At 35.7% G+C, this 22,072-nt stretch overlaps 1 protein-coding gene across 1 annotated transcript; it reads left to right on the top strand.

Moving 5' to 3' along the window:
* Positions 1-1,412: 1,412 nt before the first annotated feature.
* Positions 1,413-14,528, top strand: LOC147293333 (cysteine synthase-like). Its single transcript, XM_086232329.1, has 10 exons — positions 1,413-1,727; positions 4,167-4,276; positions 4,815-4,872; positions 5,627-5,890; positions 6,584-6,721; positions 7,005-7,056; positions 7,173-7,252; positions 7,630-7,689; positions 12,493-12,573; positions 14,024-14,528. Exons 1-10 carry the CDS (start codon positions 1,479-1,481, stop codon positions 14,114-14,116), a joined length of 1,185 nt encoding a protein of 394 aa, XP_086088455.1. The 5' UTR covers positions 1,413-1,478; the 3' UTR covers positions 14,117-14,528.
* Positions 14,529-22,072: the final 7,544 nt, after the last annotated feature.

Below are 22,072 nucleotides of genomic sequence, written 5' to 3'. Positions count from 1 at the left end.
TATTATGATGCAACATTAATCACTTTTTCACATCAATAGATGAATTATTCACATTTGTTTTTCATACATAATTTATTTCATCATGAGTCTTGTTTGAATTGGTTAATCTACATCTTTAAACTCCTAATTAGTTAACTACGAGGCTGAGGAAGGAGTTGTGCTCTTGGTTGAGGTTCTAACGACTTTGGGTGAAGTAGGTGACTGATAAATTGGGTCTAAAAAAATCAGCTAACTTTAAAGAGGAAATTATAAGAGAAATTTTAATCAATAATCATTTTTAATACCTCATAAACTATTTTGACCCTTAGCTCCAAATTTTACTTTTATAACCTTTTTGCCTATGAAATATCCATAATATCCTCCATATAAAACTTTTTTTTTTTCTTTTTTTCTCTCTCTTCCCCTCCCTTCCTTTCTTCCTCCCCAACCAACCACTGCCCCATCGTCTCAGCGCCACTCTCAGTCCCAGCCGTCGGCGCTCCTACCCTTGCCGCTGTAGTAAACCCAACAGATGCGACAGCAAACCCAGCAAAATCTAATGAAGAAAAACTTACAAAAAAACCCAGCAATACCCTCTAAATGAGTTTTTTTCTAAAAAACCTAGATCTGGTTGAATTTTCAGTCGCCAAATGGTCGAATTTTTGGTCGCTACATGGTATGACTATAGCATATTCTACTATGTGGCGACCAAAAATTCGACCATGTAGCGACTAAAAATTCAACCAGATCTGGCCATAGCACATTCTAACAGATCTAGGTTTTCAAATATTATTTTTATTTTTTTTAGATTTGGGTTGAAAGAGAAGATGATGGGTTGCTAGTCGGTGCCCACCACCATCCTCCACCACCCCCACCAACATCTCATCTTTGTCTATCTTTCTCTGTCTTTGTCTCTGTCTCTCTACCTTCCTTCTCAACCCATTTAGAGAAAACCCAAATCTGGATTTTCAAATTTTGTTTTTTTGTTTTTGTTTTTTAAATTTATTTATTTATTTTTTTCAGATTTGGTTTGAGAGAAAATGAGAGATAGATAGAGAGAGGAGATGATGGGCGTTGGCCGGTGATGAATGTCGCTCTCCATGGTTGCTGCAGGAAGAAGATGGAGGCAGGTTTGGCTATTACAGTAACTTGACTCACTACATGGTCGCCACATGGTATTTGTATAAGAGTATTTTTGTCTGAAAAAATGCAAAAGGGTTATAATAGTAAGATTTGGGGTAGGGGGTCAAAATAGTTTATAGGATGTTAAAAAATTAAAATTTCTCAAATTATAATCGGTATTATACAATTAGAACCGTACAGAAAAAAAGAAAAAGAAAAAAGGACCCACCGGTATTATATAATTAGAACCGTACAGAATCCACACCCACTGACCCACACCACACTTATAACCACGAAACAATAAGAAGTAGAGAACCAAAGTACCCAGTCACTTTGCTCAGAGAAAGAGAGAGAGCGAGAGCAAAAGCAGAGAAAAGATGGGTTCTGCTTCTCTGACCAATCCGTTGACATCCTGTCTCTGCAGCCCCAAATCAGAACTCCCCACTCCCAAATGGCTGGTGGGCCCCACCACCACGTCTCTGACTCTAAGGTCAAACAACAACAAGAGCAAGAACATGTGTCACAAAGGGAAGACTTCTTCAGCTGGCTCTGTGGTGTGCAAGGCTGTGTCTGTGAAGTCACAGACAGCGGTTGAGGGTCTCAACATTGCTGAAGATGTTACTCAGGTAATACCATATCTGACTTTGTTTGCGGGAAAGATGAACTGGGTTGGTTTTTGATTTGAATATGACTTTAAATTATAGAAGTTTGATCAAATTAAGCTGCTTAGTTCTTAGTACATGGGTATTGGTATTGGTAGACCTCGTTTCATTCATATTGATGTTACTGATGGAGTAGTTTGTGGACTTGTAATTGGTTCTTCTTTTAATTATCCGGAAATTCATTTTCAACTACTGTGAATAGTGAAGATGTGACAGAGGTGAGAAATTAAGTCGTTATTTTTATTTTCCTTTGTAAATTATCAAAATTATAAAGTGGGTCAATTTGATTTGTTGAAACTATAGATGGCTTAGGCCTCTTTTGATGCATAGAATTGGATTGGATTAGATAGGTCAAATGGCTAGATTCATGTGTATTTAATGAAGAAGCTTCTAACTGAAGGAATAAGATGGATTAGTCATAAGGGAAACTTTTCCAATCCCCACAAAAATGGTGGGATTAGTGGGGATAAGTTACCCCTTATGGCTAATCAATCTTCTTCTCATCTTCTTCGTTCAAGTTAGAAAACACCCTCTATCTTCTTCCTTGAATACACATGAACTTAGCCATTTAACCCATCCAATCCAATCCTATGCATCAAACGAGGCCTATATATTTGTACTGGTTTTATTTTTTTATTTTTGGGGTTTTTGTATGATGCTTGTTAGGTCAACTCTTACTGTGCGTAAGCTTGGGGTTAGATTTTCTGGTGATGAAAAGACAGGAAAACAATGTATTTGATTACTTCAGGTTATTACTATGTTATTTTATATTATCATTTGTTTTTTTGAAAAGTATATATTTTTATATGTCAATTAACAAGAAAAAACTACCATTTCTGGGATTGTATAACTTGTGAGAACAAGAGATAGGTAGTTTTCGCCCTTTTTCTTTTGATTTTTTATTTCCGTGTACTTGATATGGTCAACTCTTGCTCTTATTTAGGGATCTCAGTTCAATAACAGATGGCCAAAGATTTTATTTTATTTTTTAATTCTTTTGAATTTTGATCCACTATTTAGGTGACACATTTGAGTACTCTTTAAATATTCATAGGGTCGATGGTGTAGGTCACCTTCATTGCTCTTTTTTAAGTTAATCCAAGTTATTGATTTTGTGAGCTTAAAAGATTCTCTATATCAAAGTATTTCTGGGAGACTGGGACTTGTGTGGTTGCTCACACAATATAAAAAGGATGGATTTTGGGTATTTTTGAATCAGTTTTGTGCTATTTTATTTTGTTATATATATTTGATAAGTAAATAAAATTTTACCAAGGGGGTGCCAACTCATGTACACTTTTTTTTTATATATTTTTTATTTCAATAACATCAACTGTTTCTTGATGAGCAAATAAATTGTTTTCTCAAACTATACACCGGCACTATTAAGTTGCTTATTTTATAAAAAAATATATTGAAAATTGTAAAATTCAATTTAAAAGGAAATAAAAAGATTCAGTTCTACACTGAGGGTGGAAGTTTGAGAATTCGAGTTACTTAAACTTTTGACAATTTTCGTGATTAGGGCAACATTCATTTGTTTTTTGATTGAATAAATGAATAGACATCGGCTTTGAAAAATTTGGGACATGTTTAAATAACTATGTTCTAGTTATAAGGAAGGTTTGGAATAGTCCATGAAAGTCGGTGTATATTAGTTAAGCTGCATGGAAATTTAGAAATCATATGATTCATTTCTCTTTCTATTCAAATGCTACATTGTATAACTTTCATCATGATTGACTTATGTTGTTTTTATATTAGCAAAACTGGAGTTCATTGAATTGTAGATGCTGAGAAATTTAAACTGTGTTTTGTCATGTGGTTTCGCCTTACTTTGGTTAAGGAAAAAAATATTTTAGATCACTTTATGGGAAGCTTCTAGTTTTTTTTCATACTGAGAAGTCTATGTCTGCAAAAGCCAATTTCAATATGCATAGCATACTGTATACTATTAAAGATTATTTTTTCACCTTTCATGCGGCCTATTCCAAATCTACACTACAAACCAATCGGAGATTTTCTTTTAGTTTTCTATGTTGTAGAAAACAACACATGTCTCTTTCTTCTGTGGTATCTATCAGGATTCAAAATAAATCCTATCAATTCTTTTGCCTTATGTCATCTAAGATAATAGATAGATAAGAATGAATGGTAAATTTTTATGCTGAGTTGAGATTTTGATATTAGTGATGATATTCTTTGAATTTTGTTGGACATACTTCCCCCCTTCTTAACATTTATTTAATTTTTTTCTTTTGTTTGAAACCCTTCTTAACATTTAGTGTAGCAGTATTGAGTCACTAGAAACCATGTGTTTAAAATAATTATGATTTTTTCTAAACTTGAAGTTCCTAGGTTTTTTGTTTATTCATATGTTATGCTGGTTAATTTTGTGTGCAGCTCATTGGGAAAACACCAATGGTGTACCTGAATAATATTGTAAAAGGGTCTGTTGCAAACATTGCTGCAAAGCTTGAGATTATGGAGCCATGTTGCAGTGTCAAGGACAGGTGAGGAAGCAATGACTGCCATTCTGGGCACTAAACACAATGAGCATCTTGTATCCTTCTACTTGGTCTGAAAACATTATGATCAGACTAATATAAGAAAAGAAAAAAAGCCCAAGATTGATATGAGAATTGAAATATTATTACATGACAGTGGGCTCTGCTTTTAATTTTTTTTTTAATTTTTGAATAATGAAAAATAGGGTTGGCCAAAAAAGAATAATGGAAAATATGGAGAATAAGTTCTCATCTTTCATTATCTTTAATTAAAGGTTTTTTCAAAAGGTTATCTCACTAGGGTTGTTCGCTATAGTTGTCTGTCATTGACAATTGTATGGAATATGGTTATCAGTTCACAACCAACCAAGGATCCCATACCTTGTGTTCTAGGTTCAGGATAATAATGTTGCGGCTTATATAATTGTGCATGTCTTATTTTAATGAAATCTAATATCTTCATTTCTATCCTCAATACTATAGAGATATACCGTCAATAATTTATGGTTAATATCCCTGTTATTGTTTCTGATTTCATCTTCAGGATAGGGTACAGTATGATAACTGATGCTGAGCAAAGAGGCCTTATAAAGCCTGGACAGGTAACTGACTGTAGATATAACTCTTATGTTGCACTTGGGAAAAAGGAATATAGCATGCGTGCGAAATGAGTAATATGCTCTTGAACTAGGCAGCATTGCTGGAGATTTTTTTTTCTTTCATTTTGACACTTTTCTAAAACAAGGTAGCTCTGACCTGGATTCACCACCTCAACAATAATAAACTTGACGAAAACCCTACAGAAGTATGCAATTTAATGGGCATGAATTCCTGGTCAAATGTGATGCCTAAAGCGATTCACTATATGATTAGGAATTGGCTTTTTGGTTCATGAATCAATTCAAATTAGGGTTAATGTTGCGGAGGGGTAGTTCTAAGAAATGCCTATATCATAACCGTGATGCTGGCCTCTCCTAGCTGCATGCACCTTGCTATATTTCTTCCTGTAATTAATTAAATATTGGCTACATGTTTCATGAGTGTATCCCTCTAGACTTTCGTTGGACAATTCTTGTAACAAAGTATGGATATATGCAATGACCATTCCTGTGATAATTGTTTTAAACAAATAAATTGGGCTTGCTGTTTAAAACTTGTACCTTGCCCTAGTTTTAATTATCAATTGATGATATGGCTGTCTGGTATTGTCATTTGAAAAAGGGTGGATGATTCACATGTTTGGATTATTTTGTGGTTTTGGTTCTTGTAAAACCAGCCAAACTATGAAGCTTCATATGGTTTCTTTTTCATTGCTTTCTTAACATACTGACAGGTTCTTTCTCATTTATTTTTTAGAGTGTTCTGGTGGAACCCACTAGTGGAAACACAGGCATTGGTCTTGCATTTATAGCTGCCACTAAAGGATATAAACTCATCCTGACAATGCCAGCTTCAATGAGTTTGGAAAGAAGGGTTCTTTTCAAGGCATTTGGAGCTGAGCTTGTTTTGACAGATTCAGCAAAGGGCATGAAAGGAGCAGTTCAGAAAGCTGAAGAAATATTCAAAAGTACACCTAATGCATATATGCTTCAACAGTTTGACAATCCTGCTAATCCTAAGGTGTCTTGGCTTCCTATTCCCACTTTGTTAAACATGGGGATTTTTTAAATCTAGCAGCCACAAGTTACATTTTTTTTAACTACCATGTTTCCATGTTTCTTTGTTTATTTTTGTTTATTGTCATATGCCCACCCAAAAAGACAAGAAAAGTCATATTTGCTGGGGAGATTGTACAAGTGTTCACAGTGATGGTAGAAATGGTGCTTGTATCTGGTCCAAAGGAATATTTCTGCTATGCTGAGCTTTACATTTTATGTCACTGTACTTTTTCTGAAATCTATATAGTATTCTGAAATGCCTGCAGCCCAAAGTACAGTCATTATTGTGCATGAGCTTGATCTTGGAAAGCAAATAAATTGTACAAATTAGCTGGTATAGGCAAATCAACTCCAAGCGATATTTTACCTTTTTTTTTTTTTTTTCTTTTATGAAAAAAAGTATGTCTCTTGGTAGATTGGTTTTTCTTCTTTGATGATAGATATGTTCACTTTTTGGGATGGTTTTGATGATGTGCTTGCAACAAGTTAGCTGTAAATGATTAGATTGCTTTTACAAGGAGTCTATATTAGAGCATGTGGGGTTTGACCTTTGTCACCTTACCATGAGAAATTGGCATAGTGATCAATCTAGTTATAGTGTAATAACATTCTGGCTTCCAAATGTGTATAAATCTTTTATATGTTCTGTATGCAGGTACACTATGAGACAACTGGTCCAGAGATCTGGGAAGATACAAGAGGCAAGGTGGATATATTTATTGGAGGAATTGGAACTGGTGGAACCATTTCTGGGGTAGGACGGTTCCTTAAAGAGAATAATCCTAAAATAAAGGTATTTTCTTTTTTCCTGATTCATAATTGCCAAAATATTTATGTAAAGATGCTGATCAGCCAGGATGTGATAGACTTGCCTTGAATGTGTCAATTAGAGGGAAATTCTAATTTGAAGCAGATCCTTGTATATGTGTGTACTGGCGGTGGGCAAATTATTTTCAGAGAGAGAGTTTCTCTTCTTTTGCATTTGTTTTTTTTTCATTTCTCTGTATTTATTTTTTGTCCCTTTTTGTTCTCTGTGTTGCCATTTAAGTGCCATCATCTGACCTTTAAAGTAACAGGTTATTGGTGTAGAACCCTCAGAAAGCAACATCCTTTCAGGTGGAAAGCCTGGTAAGATAAAGGATCATCCTTCTAATCATTTCAGTGTGTGTGCATTTTTTCAAATTTTTCTATAATATGTTAGTTATTTACATGTTTGTTTACTTTTCACTTTCGAAAAAAAACAGGTCCCCACAAGATTCAAGGGATTGGAGCTGGATTTATTCCCAGAAATTTGCACCAGGATGTTGTTGATGAAATTATAGAGGTCTAAAATCTTATTACAATTTATTCTATTTATTTTCTTAATGTGTCTGTTTCTTTCTCTCTTTATTCTTGATTTAAGTTTTGAAATCTTTTTATATCAAAGCTAACTTGCCAAGTTATTAAGGTACAAGTAATTGCAATTATGTTGACTTTTTCAATAGAAATCTTTTTATATCAAAGCTAACTTGCCAAGTTATTAAGGTACAAGTAATTGCAATTATGTTGACTTTTTCGATAGAAATCTTGGTTCCTTTCTAATTGATCCTGTCAAAATGTTATTTTGCTAGTCATGCATCTATCTACAGTTAATCACATCAGGTCCTTGTGAAGTTGGTTTCTAGTTCATTTCTCACAGAGTGTCAATGTGTTATGTGGCAGATCTCAAGTGATGAAGCTGTTGAAACAGCAAAGCAATTAGCACTCCAGGAAGGCTTGTTGGTTTGTGCCTTCTACTTTCCAATCAAATTTATATTGAGATGAAGGCAAAATTAAAACTTAGTCCTTTATATTCTCCAGAGTATTTGCATGTCTTCAGTGCATACACATGAAAACACTAAAACAGCACAACATAGTTTTATGTTACAACTACAGAAGAACTGGGAATAGGATAATCTTTGAACTTATACACCTTTCCTTGACCTGTGAGTTTGATAATTGGCACATACTTTTCTTTTTGAAAACATTTTTGTTATGGTTATTCTCAATGTTCAAAATGGCAAGGTGTAGAGGTGAGGCGTTGAGGCATAAGCTTTTTGGGACAAATTATTATAATAAAAGAAAACTATGTTATATAAAGTAGAGTGCACATAAATAAAGTTAGAAAACAGAGCTGGTAATAAGTTGGTTAATTGACCAAATAGAGCTGGTAATAAGTTGCTCCATTCTTAAATAAATATCCTACATTTGATAGATAAAATTCCCATAAAACTACCACTAGGTCGAACTTCAGTGATTTCATATATGGTAATAAGTTTGGCTAATTGATCAAAGTGGGTAGCTCTAGTAGACCCATTGATCATTGAACAAACAGGGTGGTGTAGTGAATTAACACCCCCTGTGATCTTGTCCTTGATGTATTCTAGAGTTAAAACAGATATAGCAAACAACACACAATATGGCAGCAAAAGTAAACACAAAGAACACCAAGATTTGTTATCGAGGTTCGGCGAACTTTGCCTACGTCCCCGTGTGATCCTTAGAGAATCACAGCTGCACTATGTATAGAATAAGAGTACAAGAACTTATTGAAACCCTAGACTACCCAACTCTGCAGCCGCTCTCTTCTCTCTTGCACAAATAGCTCTCTTGTGTTTTTTCCTCTTGAAAAACCCTTCCCTTGAAGTCACTCACCCTTGAGTCTCTAACCCGAGTCTCCCTTTGAGTTTCTTCCCTAGAAGTCTCTAGCTATATATATATATTTATGAGACTTGCAGCAGCCTATTTATAGAGCATAGACTTACCTCTTACAATATGGATTCCTAATCCTAATAGAATTAGGTAATCTACCTATTAGCTAATTCTATTCCCTTGTACACAAGGAAAACCCTTTAGAACTCCTTCCCACACTAGGAAAGTCTTGTGCAAGTCCTATTTGTCTTCCAAAATCGTACCCCACTAGGAAAACAACAAACTACCCCACTGCCCAGTCTCCCTACTGCTCTTGGCCAGAACTGTAGCTTCCTCCAGAAATTTCCGACGAGACAAAAACACAACAATCTCCACCTTGGCGAGTCGGAACCAAAGCCATGAATGTTGTACCTTCGAGATATTCTCTAGTCTTGAAGTAACCTCGAACAAACCTCCAAGAACCCCTTCACATTGGCAAAAAACCTATTGCCTCAATGCACCTTAAGTGAGAAGGTGCTCCACCTCAATCAACTAACTTTGAAGATTAAGCAAGCTCACCCCGAGCTTGTACCTTCGAATCTTAATTGCAGCCTCAAGATTCTCTTCGCCTTTTGTTCCATAAACCCATTCATAGCCAACGTTCTCCTTGGATTTAGGAACTAACTTCCAACTGAAGTTCCTTTGTAGAGACAACCTAGCACACCTCCGACGTTCCCATTCCTTACTCTCACAAGCCCCCTTGAATGTAGCCGGATTTCCCTTACTAACACCATAGTAACCTCTGTCATTTTCCCACCAAAACTTATGAGTTAGCTTGATGGTACTTTTGGGCTTGGACTGCCTTGTGCTCTTTTTCTCCACCTGTTCTTGAACCTTTGTTGATTGTTGTTGCTGCCCAAACTCTTCAACCCTTGTGTTATGCTCCACCAGCTCAGAGTTGGCCTTCTCTTGAACTGGATTTACCTTCATAACCACCTTGATTGCCTTTATGGTTGCATCTTCCTTAACAACAATCAAACCTTCCTCATCTTTATTGACTTCCCTTGCTGCATCCTTGAAGTCAATCTTTGATGAATAACTAACCAAGCAACAATCATGATTTGTTGCTTCTTCTTCCTTAGCCGTAGCACTTATTTGATGAGACTCTTCCTTTGTGAGATGATGCCCTTGCTCTCCCTTGTTACAATGCTCCATGAGCTCAACATCCAAGCTCTCTTTGGTAGACGCAGCTGCTCCACCTATCACTGTAACCCCGGAAAGCTTGTAGAGATTATTAGATTGCACAACTCCCTTCAGGATCACACTTAATCCTTTTGAGACTTGGAGCTTCCCTGCTCTAGACTTGAATGCATACCCATTCTTCTCTAGAGTTCCAAGAGAGATAAGATTTCTTTTTAATGTAGGAATATATCGCACATTCCCAAGCAACCTAACAATTCCATCTTGCATCTTCACCTTGACTGTGCCGACGCCATGAATCTTGCACACAGAGTTATCCCCCAACAAAACTTTGCCCTTACTAGATTCCTCATATGTATGAAACCACTCCTTGTTTGCACACATATGAAAACTACATCCGGAGTCCAAATACCAAGCATGTGGAGTAGAATTACCTGAAGATACCACCAAAAGCTCCCCATCGTCGACCACGACGTTACTTGAGTTTTCATCCCTTTTCTTCTTCTTCTCCAGCCATATCTGGCAATCCCTTTTCCAGTGGTCTAGTGAACCACACTCGAAGCAACCACCTTCTTCATCGGAATCATTGGACTTCCCCTTTTTGCTAGATCTGCCCCTCCTTTCCTTCCCTCGACTCTTCTCCTTGCCCTTAGCGTAAAGGCCTTGTGATGACTGAGTGCCTTCAGTTAAATCATCTAACTTTGCATATGACTGGAGCGCTTGCACCACGTCATCAAGCTTTAGAGTCTCCTTTCCAAACATCAAAGTTGTTCGGAAGTGCTTGAAAGAAGATGGCAGGGATCTCAGCAAGATGATAGCCTTATCATCATCCTTGTAAACTTCTTCGACCTTGTCGAGATTAGCTATGCAATGCTGAAATTTGCATACATGATCCGCTACATCTCCACCTTCTTCTAGTCGAAGCCCGAAGAGTTCATCCTTCAAGAAGAGTTTATTGGACACCGTCTTGCCCATATAAACACTCTCTAACTTGTCCCATGCTTCTTTTGCTGTCATCGCCTCTATGATGTGAGACCTCACGGATCTTGTGAGGTGGATCTCTATTGAACTCTTGGCCTTCTTGAGAACCTTGTTCTATGTTCCTTCTGACGTGGTTGTCGGCTTCTCACCAAGAAGTGCATCATCCAGATCCTGCTGCACCAGCACGTTCTTCATCATCCGTTGCCAATCTGTAAAATCATCCTTGCCATCATATGGCTTCAAAGCAGGCCTTAAATCCCCTAAGTCCATGCTTCGACCTCCTCTAAACATCGCGGACACCTATTACCAACCTGGCTCTGATACCAATTGTAGTGAATTAACACCCCCTGTGATCTTGTCCTTGATGTATTCTAGAGTTAAAACAGATATAGCAAACAACACACAATATGGCAGCAAAAGTAAACACAAAGAACACCAAGATTTGTTATCGAGGTTCGGCGAACTTTGCCTACGTCCCCGTGTGATCCTTAGAGAATCACAGCTGCACTATGTATAGAATAAGAGTACAAGAACTTATTGAAACCCTAGACTACCCAACTCTGCAGCCGCTCTCTTCTCTCTTGCACAAATAGCTCTCTTGTGTTTTTTCCTCTTGAAAAACCCTTCCCTTGAAGTCACTCACCCTTGAGTCTCTAACCCGAGTCTCCCTTTGAGTTTCTTCCCTAGAAGTCTCTAGCTATATATATATATTTATGAGACTTGCAGCAGCCTATTTATAGAGCATAGACTTACCTCTTACAATATGGATTCCTAATCCTAATAGAATTAGGTAATCTACCTATTAGCTAATTCTATTCCCTTGTACACAAGGAAAACCCTTTAGAACTCCTTCCCACACTAGGAAAGTCTTGTGCAAGTCCTATTTGTCTTCCAAAATCGTACCCCACTAGGAAAACAACAAACTACCCCACTGCCCAGTCTCCCTACTGCTCTTGGCCAGAACTGTAGCTTCCTCCAGAAATTTCCGACGAGACAAAAACACAACAGGTGGGTAGGTCCAACAGATAAGAAAATGATTGAAACATATCAATGAAGGAAAAGATGGGAAAGACAAAGAAAGAAGATAAAAAACAGAGGGGAAGAAGGGGTGTATGTCGGGAGCGAAGGGGAAGAAGGGGCAGCTGGTTGCATTTAAATGAAAACCTAATTTGGGCTGGGTATCAGGTGGGAGGAGAAGAAGGGGTTGGCTGGGCATGAAATGCACAGTTTCATTTAAAGAGAGACACAAAAGAGACAAAATGACATTGTTTTGTCTGAAAGTTTTCAAAAAAAAAAAGGTCATCCATGTTGCATAAGGGTTACGCCTCTTCATCAGATAGTGCCGCCTCTGCAAAAGGCGTGTACCTCTCACCACAGAGGCGTACGCCAACCTTGCTCATGTCCCTTGATAGGTTCAAGTTAGCATAGTGCGTTTTAAGAAACATAAAACTACAAAATAATTTTTCAAGTATGTAAGGCCATTGAATTCCTGTGTCTTGGCCATTAAATCCCTGGGTCTTACTTGAGTTGTCTTCTACTCTTTTCACTTTTAAGCTCAACTTTTCCCCTATTCCCTCCTGCCAAACAAACTACCAACAGGAGCTCTCTCTCTCTCTCTCTCTCTCTCTCTCCTTCCTCTTGCTATAATATGTCTACTAGGCTGGTGCTGTATTGCTCAAATTAATATAATTTTTTTTTTTTTTAGTTTTAATGGTTACCTTCATTTTATATCAGGTTGGCATTTCTTCTGGAGCAGCAGCTGCTGCCGCGTTAAAGGTTGGTAAGAGGCCTGAAAATGCAGGGAAGCTTATCACGGTATATCATCTCTCTATTTGTTCCCTTAAAGATTACTTTTCTGTTTGAAACTGATGGAATGTACACACTGTGAGTTGAGCTTAAGCATTATTTGGTTTTCCAGAGAAAGAGGAGGGGGGGAGGGGGGAGGGGAGAGGACAGAAGGAGAAACAAATGTTTACATTTGATAGTAGAAAACATTATACTGACTACAGAAGATGGCATAGGCCCTAAAATTTAAATGGACCATCTGAGGAAGATGCTCAAATATTGGGATAATCCTTTTATATTAACTTTGTGGTCGAAGGTTGGAGCGGGACTATGGAAATCTAGACTCTTATGTTAGAATTTTTTTAGTTGTGAGATGGCTTGATTTGACTGGGAGAACAAAAAAAAAAAAAGAAAGAAGAAAGAGATGGATTCATTGGATACAAATATCCAACCATTGGGGTGGGACTATGAAAATCTAGACTTTTGTGTTTGAATGTTTCACTCGTGTGATGGTTTCATTTGACTGGAAAAAGAGAATAGATGGTTTCATTGGATACATATTTCCTACAATTGATTGTTGGCTCTGATCTTGATTAGAAGTGTTGGCTTCTCAATTGCAAGTGATTTAGGTCCTGAGTTGGTTACATGATTGAAACCATTCGATCCAAAAGACTATAAGTCATTGGGTCTTGGGCTGATTCTTGTTTATCAACCAATCTATTTATTTTTCTTGTGGGACTTTTTACTCATTCATGAATTCTAGTGTTCGGCGCATGTCTAAGCTGGTCATTTTTGGGCCTATACATTATGTATGTAGAGTAATTTTCTCTTGTCATGCAATTTGGTATGTTATGTTGCCACACTGTCAGTAAGAGCTGTTCAGTAGGTGAATATCATGTATGAGTTTGTTGTCTTGATGGACAGCCAAACATGTCAAACTGTGTGACAAGAGATCATTCCTTCACACATGTGTGCACACTCACATGAACGCAGGACCATAGGATGTGCTAAAAGTCAGCCCATCCAGCTAACTTTCAGCAGTCCATACGAACTTAGACATTGTATCACATCCAGGACAGTATGCAGAAGAAAATCCTTCCACCATGGTTTGGCATGTGCTTGATTGGTGTGATATTGTTATTGCAAGTATTGTAAAAGGAATAAAGTCACTCCATGGTTTGGCATGTGCTTGATTGGTTGGATTTTGTGCAGTCCGGCAATAGAAGCATCCTAAATTTCCTGATTGTTCATGAATCAGTACTTTCGAGGAAATTTTGATGTCTGATTGGGAGAGTTTATTAGCTCAGATCAGCACCAGATAATAATATATGCATTGTTGAATTTTTTATGTGGACTCTTAAATTGTGTTTGCTTGCAACCATATATGCACTGTAGAGCATGCAATTTATATAATTACCTCAATACTCTATTGCCTTCAATCCTGTGTGTATAATGCATTTGAGAATTTGATTGCTTACAGGTAGTGTTTCCAAGCTTTGGTGAACGGTATCTCTCCACCGTTCTTTTCCAGTCAATCAGAGAAGAATGTGAGAACATGCAACCAGAACCATGAAATTCCTTTGTTCAAGCAATTTATTGACAGCGATGCAAATTTCCTTTATAAATCCCCATCCTTTCCGTACCATTTTCTTTCTTTAGCATCTCCTCGGGATTTCTTAGATAGGATCATGGTATAAGATCCTCCACAGGTGACTCTTCAAGAAAATTTGTAAAAGGAATTGTGATGCGAGTGGATTTACTGTCGTTTCTTACTTGTCCAAACAGTCAACTTAGCTACTAATTCAAGAATGATGGATTCTATTAAGTTGCAATAAAATGTAGATCCTATGGCGATTCCACAACTTTGGTACCTAGAATGTTTAGTATCGGAAATCAAAATCAAGGGCTATTATGTAAATTTATGAAGTGTGGTCACAGGAAACAGAAGCATATTTCTTCTTTTTATGTTAGATTATTTTAGCTCATGTTCAAACTGTAGATGGCATGCTGGAACAACTTTGAGAGGGACTTACATGTCGCCGTGATACCAGCTGTGGTATCCCTTTCTCTCGATCTCTCTCCCTTTGGGATGGGATACTGGGCCACTAAGATATATAGATCACTTAATGGATGGGCTATTACTTATTGGGCTGCTGGATATAAATGGGCTGCTAGGATAGTTATATGATAGAATGGCTATTGGGATTGTTATGTTTCCATTTTCTATATATATATTTCATATAAGGGTGCGTAATGGGACATGAGAGAATTGATATTTGTTTTTAGTATTTCTTTTCTGTAGCTTTCTTTTAGTAAACCGATGGGGGAACCCATCACTCTCTCTCTCTCTCTCTCTCTCTCTCTCTCTCTCTCCTCCTTCTCTCTTTCTCTCTCAGCCGTTACAGAAGCCTGCCCATATCACAGGGGCAGGTAAGTTATTCTCAACAACTTTTGTTGCACTCAAGTACAGGTTTTTTTAATGAGCCTTACCTCACAAATAATGCTTGTTGCACAATTGCATTGGATGTGGACCTGTGAATAATTTGTGTTTATAAATTGGCAGAAGATGGGAAAGCTCAAATGCAAAGCCAGACTTGACTGCTCAATTGCTCGTTTTCACATATCTTTGTCTTCTTAATAGTTTTAGTTTTCTTACTTGGTAATTGTCACGTGTAAAATGTAGGCCGTAACCAAGTTTAAACAAAGAAACAAGACTCTACAAGCTGAAGAACCACAAGGCCTCGAAGAGAGCAATTAGTTTCAAAGTGTGAATAGGAAACTTTATTCTGCAACTTGACAATAATTAATTCACATCTGTTAAACAATATAGCTCAGGCATCTTCTAGATTATAGGTTGAATATAGCATGGAAGACTATAATATGAGAAACATACCATGCATGCTGTTACTTTTTCACACTAATTAAATTTTAATAGGAGCAACCGAACAACATTCAAATCAAACCAGTATATATTTTTGTATTATTATTCAATTGGCCTCCATGAATTTTGAAATAGGACTTATATTGACAAAAAAAAGATTGAGTGTAACCAGTGGCGGATCCAGGAATGATTTGGTATGGGGTCAAGATTAAGTTCGAAATCCAGAGTCTTATCTCACTTTGTTTTGAACAAATACAAATACATCAACCAATAAAATATAATAAAACTGATAGTATATTCCTTACATCAACTAAGAAATAAAATTTATTATAACCAAGCAGCCATTAACAAACAAAATGGAATAAAAAAATAAATTATTACAGGTGTTGTGCTCTCTTACTTAAAGTCATCTATCATACATTAAAAAAATCATAGCCAAAAAATGTGAATGGGAAAGAATATGTAAGTTTTTTACCGAGCAAGATTATAATGATGAAGCTAACAAATTCATTTGAATAACAGATCGAAAAATAAAAGGCACCTAAATATTTGCATAAAGAAAACCCACAACTATATTCAAAAATAGAGAAAGAGAAAGATGTTTAAAGGGGGTATACCATAAAAATGTGAACACATATTTGCATTAAGTTGTTTTCTACATCCCCTGTATGGATTTTTTTAAATAAACTCTTAAATAAAATAAAAATAGAAAATACATGCAACATTATTGATCAAATATCAATATCAAGGAAATAGAAAACAAAAAATTACAGAGACTTACCCAAAGGTGAAGCCCAAGCTTTGTGGGAGGAAATGTCAGAGGAAGAAGTGGGAGGGTGGAGAGTGGCTATGAGAGTGGTGGGAACAGACCACCGTTTTGGCCATTTAACAAGTCAAATCTTAAACCCCACATCTTTGTCATGTGATTCAGCCTTTCTTCTTCTTCTCCAGTTCTGTTTTTCTCTTTGTGGCATTTTCACAAACACCTGCAACTCGTCTTTGCCCCTCCATCTTCAAGCATCAACCATGGTTTCATGGGGTCAAGATTGTTCGCATAGGCTAAGTTTTCAGAGTTCATGGGGTCAAGATTGTTCGCATAGGCTAAGTTTTCAGAGTTCATGGGGTCAATTGACCCCATTGTAGATCCCCCCCTGAGTGTAACTAGTAGACCAAATGATCATTGGCAAACTAATATGTTTTTTAATTAGGGGAATTATCAGATATTTGGGAGCCTTCAAATATCTTCTAAACTTTTAAATCAAGGAATGGGCTCTTTAAATTTTTAGGCCGTGGAAAGTAGCTCTTTTTTTATTATCTAACAGTGAACAACAAGAAATGCTTCCACATCATGATACGTCTCTTCTCTTATAATAGAGTGAAATTTCAATGTATATGTGTATAATTTTATGAACAATGCTATATTTACCACATTTTTATACCATATTTTTATACCATCTTACGTGTCATTATTTTACTAGACAAAGTTTGTCTTTTTCTTTTTGAATTTTTGTTTTTATTTTTTAGTGTCCAATGCATGAATGCCATGTAAGTTGCCACATAATGTGGTATGAAATTATGGTATAAAAATGTGGGATGTCTAGCACTACTGTAATTTTATTGTGTCTAAATCTCTCAACATATTTTAGGTCATGTAATGAAAGAAGTACACATTAAATATATACATACATGTTATGAAAGGTTTTTTTTTTTTTTTTGGTGTCTTTCTCATATATTTATAACCATGTGGGCAATCAAAAGTTCAAAAATCTACTTCACATAATTAAGAAGCACATTAGAACTCCTATCATAATTAAGGGGTAAGTAATATTTTAAGGAGCAATAATATATTTTTTTATTTTTCCCCTTAAATTATTATATTTGTTCCTAATCAACAAACAGGCATTTTGTCCTATAAGGGCAGCAGTTATATATATTGGAATAGATTCCCACTCTTCCCAAAATAGGAAAATAAAGCGGACAAGAAAAAAAGGGGAAAAAGAAAGAAGAATAGATTCCTTGAAACCACATTATTATTCTAATCTTATTCCCAAGAGGATATTCGTATTATTCAATTATACAAATAATTTCAAGTTTCCTGGGTGGCGGCGTCTTAAAGCCTAAATCACATGCGCCCAATTCCAGCTAGCTTTTACCCAAACAATATACTACTAGAGATATTAAATTTGTGTACCACTTCTGTATATCAAATGAGGTCCAAATTAAACTAGAATAAATGAAATACTGTTACATTGTTGGGTAAATAAAGTTAGTACATAAATTTGATAAATGTAAAAACTTTTCATACAAATAAAACATCTTTTTATCGTACAAAGAAAAGAGAAAAATTTTCAAACAGGACACATACTTTAGGGTCAATCTTAGTTTAAGACATCAGTTTGGGTTTGTGTTAGTGTAGAACACATATTTAAGATTTGTGTTAGTTTGGGACAATCCGTCAACTCCGTTAACTTTTCCGTCCAAATAAGAAATAATTTGGTTATTTCATATTTTTAAAACAAATAAAAATTAAAGAAAAAAGAAAAAAACTAAAAAACAAAGGTTACTACTTAAAAAAATCAAAACTTTTTTTTTGGAGGAAAAAAAGATCATTAAAAAGTTTAAAACTAATAACAAAAGAAGCAAAAAAAAAAAAAAAGATGCAGCAGATCTAGGATTACACCTAACCCACACCGCCCCAACCTACGGCCTATTGTCGACGGCAGCCTACCCGTCGGCAGAGGCCTTACTTGCCGACTCGACCCCAAGCTCCTCTCTCTCTCTCTCTCTCTCTCTCTCTCTCTCTCTCTCTCTCTCTCTCTCTCTCTCTCTCTCTCTCTCAACCTGCCCGACCACCTCCCCAACTCAACAACATCGCACCCCATTCAACCCAGCCCCAACCCGGTTCGCACCCCCTCCCCCCAGTCCTAGCCCCCGTCGCACCCCCCACCTAGCACCAGCCCCCCCGCCCGCTTTCTTCTTCCCCACCCAGAACCACCCCTGCCTCTCTCCCCCCAACCCAACCTAGCCCCTCCCCGACCACCCCCCTTCACCCCAAACCAGCCTGCCCCGCCCCTTCGCAAGCCCCCCCACCCAGCCCCGACGACTTCCAGTGAGTTGGCGTCGCCGCCGTTTGAGTCACCATCCATGAGAGAGAGAGAGAAAGAAAGTTTAATTCTTTTTGTTTTTTTTTTCAATTTTAATCTTTTTTGATTTTTTTTAATTTCAATTTTAATATTTTCAGTTTTAATGTTGTTTAGTTTTAATCTTTTGTAATTCTAAAAAAATTAGTTTTAAATATTTTTAGTATTAGTCTTTTTAGTAGTAACTTTTTTGCTTTTTTTTTTTTTAGTTTTTAGTTTTTATTTATTTTAAAAATATAAAATGACCAAATTATCCCTTATTTGGACGGAAAAGTTAACGGAGTTGACGGATTGTCCCAAACTAACACAAATCCTAAATATGTGTCATACACTAATATAAACTCAAACTAGTGTCTTAAACTAAGATTGACCCCAAAGTAGGTGTCCTGTTTGAAAAATTTTTCCCAAAGAAAACTAGTATATTGCCATGTGCGAGCTTAATTTTAGCTAACTATTACTTAAATAAAACAATTTTTTTTTGTTGTACGTGCAAAGAAAAATTTAGTTTATTGACACTCTCTCCCGTGTGTGCTAATAAACTCTGTACAATGGCTAATTTAACATGAAAGTTATCCGGACAAAAGTGCACTTATTTTTTTAATTATTTGATTTTTTTAGTTTACTATTTTATCATTTTTTATTTGAATGATGATTTTTTAACAAAGGGTATATTTATGTTTTGATGAGAAGGAAGACGGATGACATGTGAGTCTAACTCCCAATGCATTATATTTATTCCATTTACAAAGTTTCCATTCAAATATTATCCTTACAAAAACTAACCAAATCAAAGATTTGAGGGCGTTTGGTATGCTATTCAAAAACAATTTTCAAAAATTTTCTTTCTTATTTCATCCATGATTATCAAAGATGAAAACAAAAAAAAGTTAATGAAAAGAATATCAAACACACAGTATCTAACATGAACATAGTATTTCAAATAAACACTGAAATAATTTAAGTTTTGTTTTTGTTTTTCTCATTTTTTTAGAGAATTTTTAAATACGGATCTAAAAATTAGACAGTTTGAATCATTGAACCATATTACGAGATGACCCCTGATCTCCTTTACATTTTATAAAAAATAATCCTTCTTGAGAAGGGCTCCCTAGCTAAGCATAAGTCTTAAAGCCTAAATCACATGCGCCTTATTCTAGCTAGCTATCTTTTACCGAAATAAAACATTTTTATTTTTGTTTAATCTAATACATTCCTAAAAGAAGCTAGAGAGGTCCCCCATCCTATACACAGCTAGTGATATAAAGAAGGGTTGGAAGCAAAAAGCAGATGGTTATATCGTGGTCTTGACTCTTGACATCTATTTAACTAATTTGTAAGGTTTCTCCATTGACGCAGACGGCAGTCCAAGAGCTTTTTAAAGCATTGCATGGCCACCATACCTTTGTGGATTCCAAGCATGCAAAGCATTAACAGTAGTATTCTACATTAATATATAGCTGCATATGGGTAATAATATGCATTAATGCTAGTATTATAATGTATTAGTAATAAGTGGATGATAATATTCTCCATTGCTTGAGGTTAATTATCAAATTAAGAGCATGCGCATACAAAAAGGTAAAACCATCAACTTGACAGCATTAATCACTACAAGAACTGTCATTTTTATAACATTGTATTACAGCATTAATTTATTAATTATGCTGAGAATTGAATTCGAAATTAATCTTTGACATTTTGAAGTTGTTGGCTTGGAGTTATACGTGGAAAATTAAGGATCAAGGCGAATTTTAGTCATTTTTTAATTGTGTGCGGGCGTGGTACATACGGCTTTTGGATAGGCCTACATAGAGAAGTATATGAATGTAAATTTTCTTTTTGAATGCCATATGAATGTGGATTTGTGCAGATCTGATTTCTAATTGTTGGACCAAGTAAGGAACAATGTCTTTGCACGCTAAAGTTTTTTTTTATTTTTTTTTATGCTTTAATAATTAAAGGACTTTTAATAATAGACCCAAAAAATAAATAGAGAAAGAGAGAAGATGTGCATGAAAAATAAATTAACAAACTTGAATGGAGGAAACAATTAAGCTGATCCACGAACAAAGAGAATCTAAAACAATGGTAGTTGGATGTTGTGAGACACCCCAATTCCACAAATATATAAGAAGTTAAGAACCCTACCAATTGCTATGAATGATTTTAAAGAAGATAGATGGTGATGATGATTGAAAAAACTGATGATTGTGATAGAACTTGAAAATCTTTGAACCTTGTTAAGAGAAGATAGTTTGAAAGGAAAAATTATTGTCTATGCAAATTACGTTTCATGCATGCCAACTAAATATTACAAATCTATCCAAATAATACATATGTATAATTATTAATATAATATGATGTGTTCGAATTTATCATTTAGGGTATTGATATTAATGATTATATATACACGTGTTATAATTTGAATAGATCGTAACACTATACTAGTATGTCATATACTGATACTGTTACACTAAAAATCTTCTAATTAAAGACAAAGTAGAATTCTCTATTTGATATCTTCAATAATTATGCTACGTTGTTTTGAGTTTAAAACTTATATTAAAAGGATCTCAACAATGAGGCATATATACAATACTAATTATAACTTAAAAACTTATTTATTAAAAATTTGTTGACCTTTGCTTGCTTTTGGGCCTTTGGCTAGGGTATATACTTAAAAGCCGCACCATAATGTGCATAATGCACAGCTGGCCATGCATAGAGAATCTTGGGTTTTTACAACTATACCATTTAAATTTTCGTTTTATCATCATATCAGATAAACGACACCAAATCAAAATTCTAGAAACAAATGTAAAGTATGCATGAAAGAACGATCTGCCATTTGAGCTAATTCCATACTTAAACAAGAAACGGATCTGACACCAAATCGAAGATTTTCTACAAAGCAACCTCCAAAAAAAAAAAAAAAAAAAATCAATAACAGGTGGAGAACTAGCTTTTTGCCTATAAAAATGAGAGGGAATTAACCAATAATGGAGAATATTTTCCTCGATCATATGGTCAAACCCAAATTGAATTAGAAGATCAGAAGGGTAAACCCGGTCAAGTTGCAATCTCTTATTATCAATTATGAGTGCCCCACACAAATTTGCAAATTTGTCATATTATTAATATATTTTATTATTATTGTTGTTATTGCTATTATTATCATTATCATTGTTATCCTTATTATTATATTAATATATAGTATTACATGCAACAACAATGATGATGCAAATCAAACGAAAGAATATATCGGCTGCCTCATGTCGCACCTTCACGTTCTAATTAAGAAAATTAGAACGTGGGTTAGGCCTACCTTGTTGATCATGTTCAAACAGTTCAACCTATTGACTTCATGTTTCCTTTAATTAATTAATTTATTGTATTGTACGTCCCCTTCACACACTTGCCTTTGGTAATTTACATCTATAAATACACATCCCTACCACTTCTCTCCCTAGCTTCCAATACACCCCAAGCCACACCTTCATTTCCAACT

This window comes from Dryas octopetala, chromosome 2 (assembly GCF_963921425.1).
Source record: "Dryas octopetala chromosome 2, drDryOcto1.1, whole genome shotgun sequence".
Taxonomy (NCBI): Eukaryota; Viridiplantae; Streptophyta; class Magnoliopsida; order Rosales; family Rosaceae; genus Dryas; species Dryas octopetala.
This window is presented reverse-complemented; position numbering and strand designations above follow the sequence as displayed.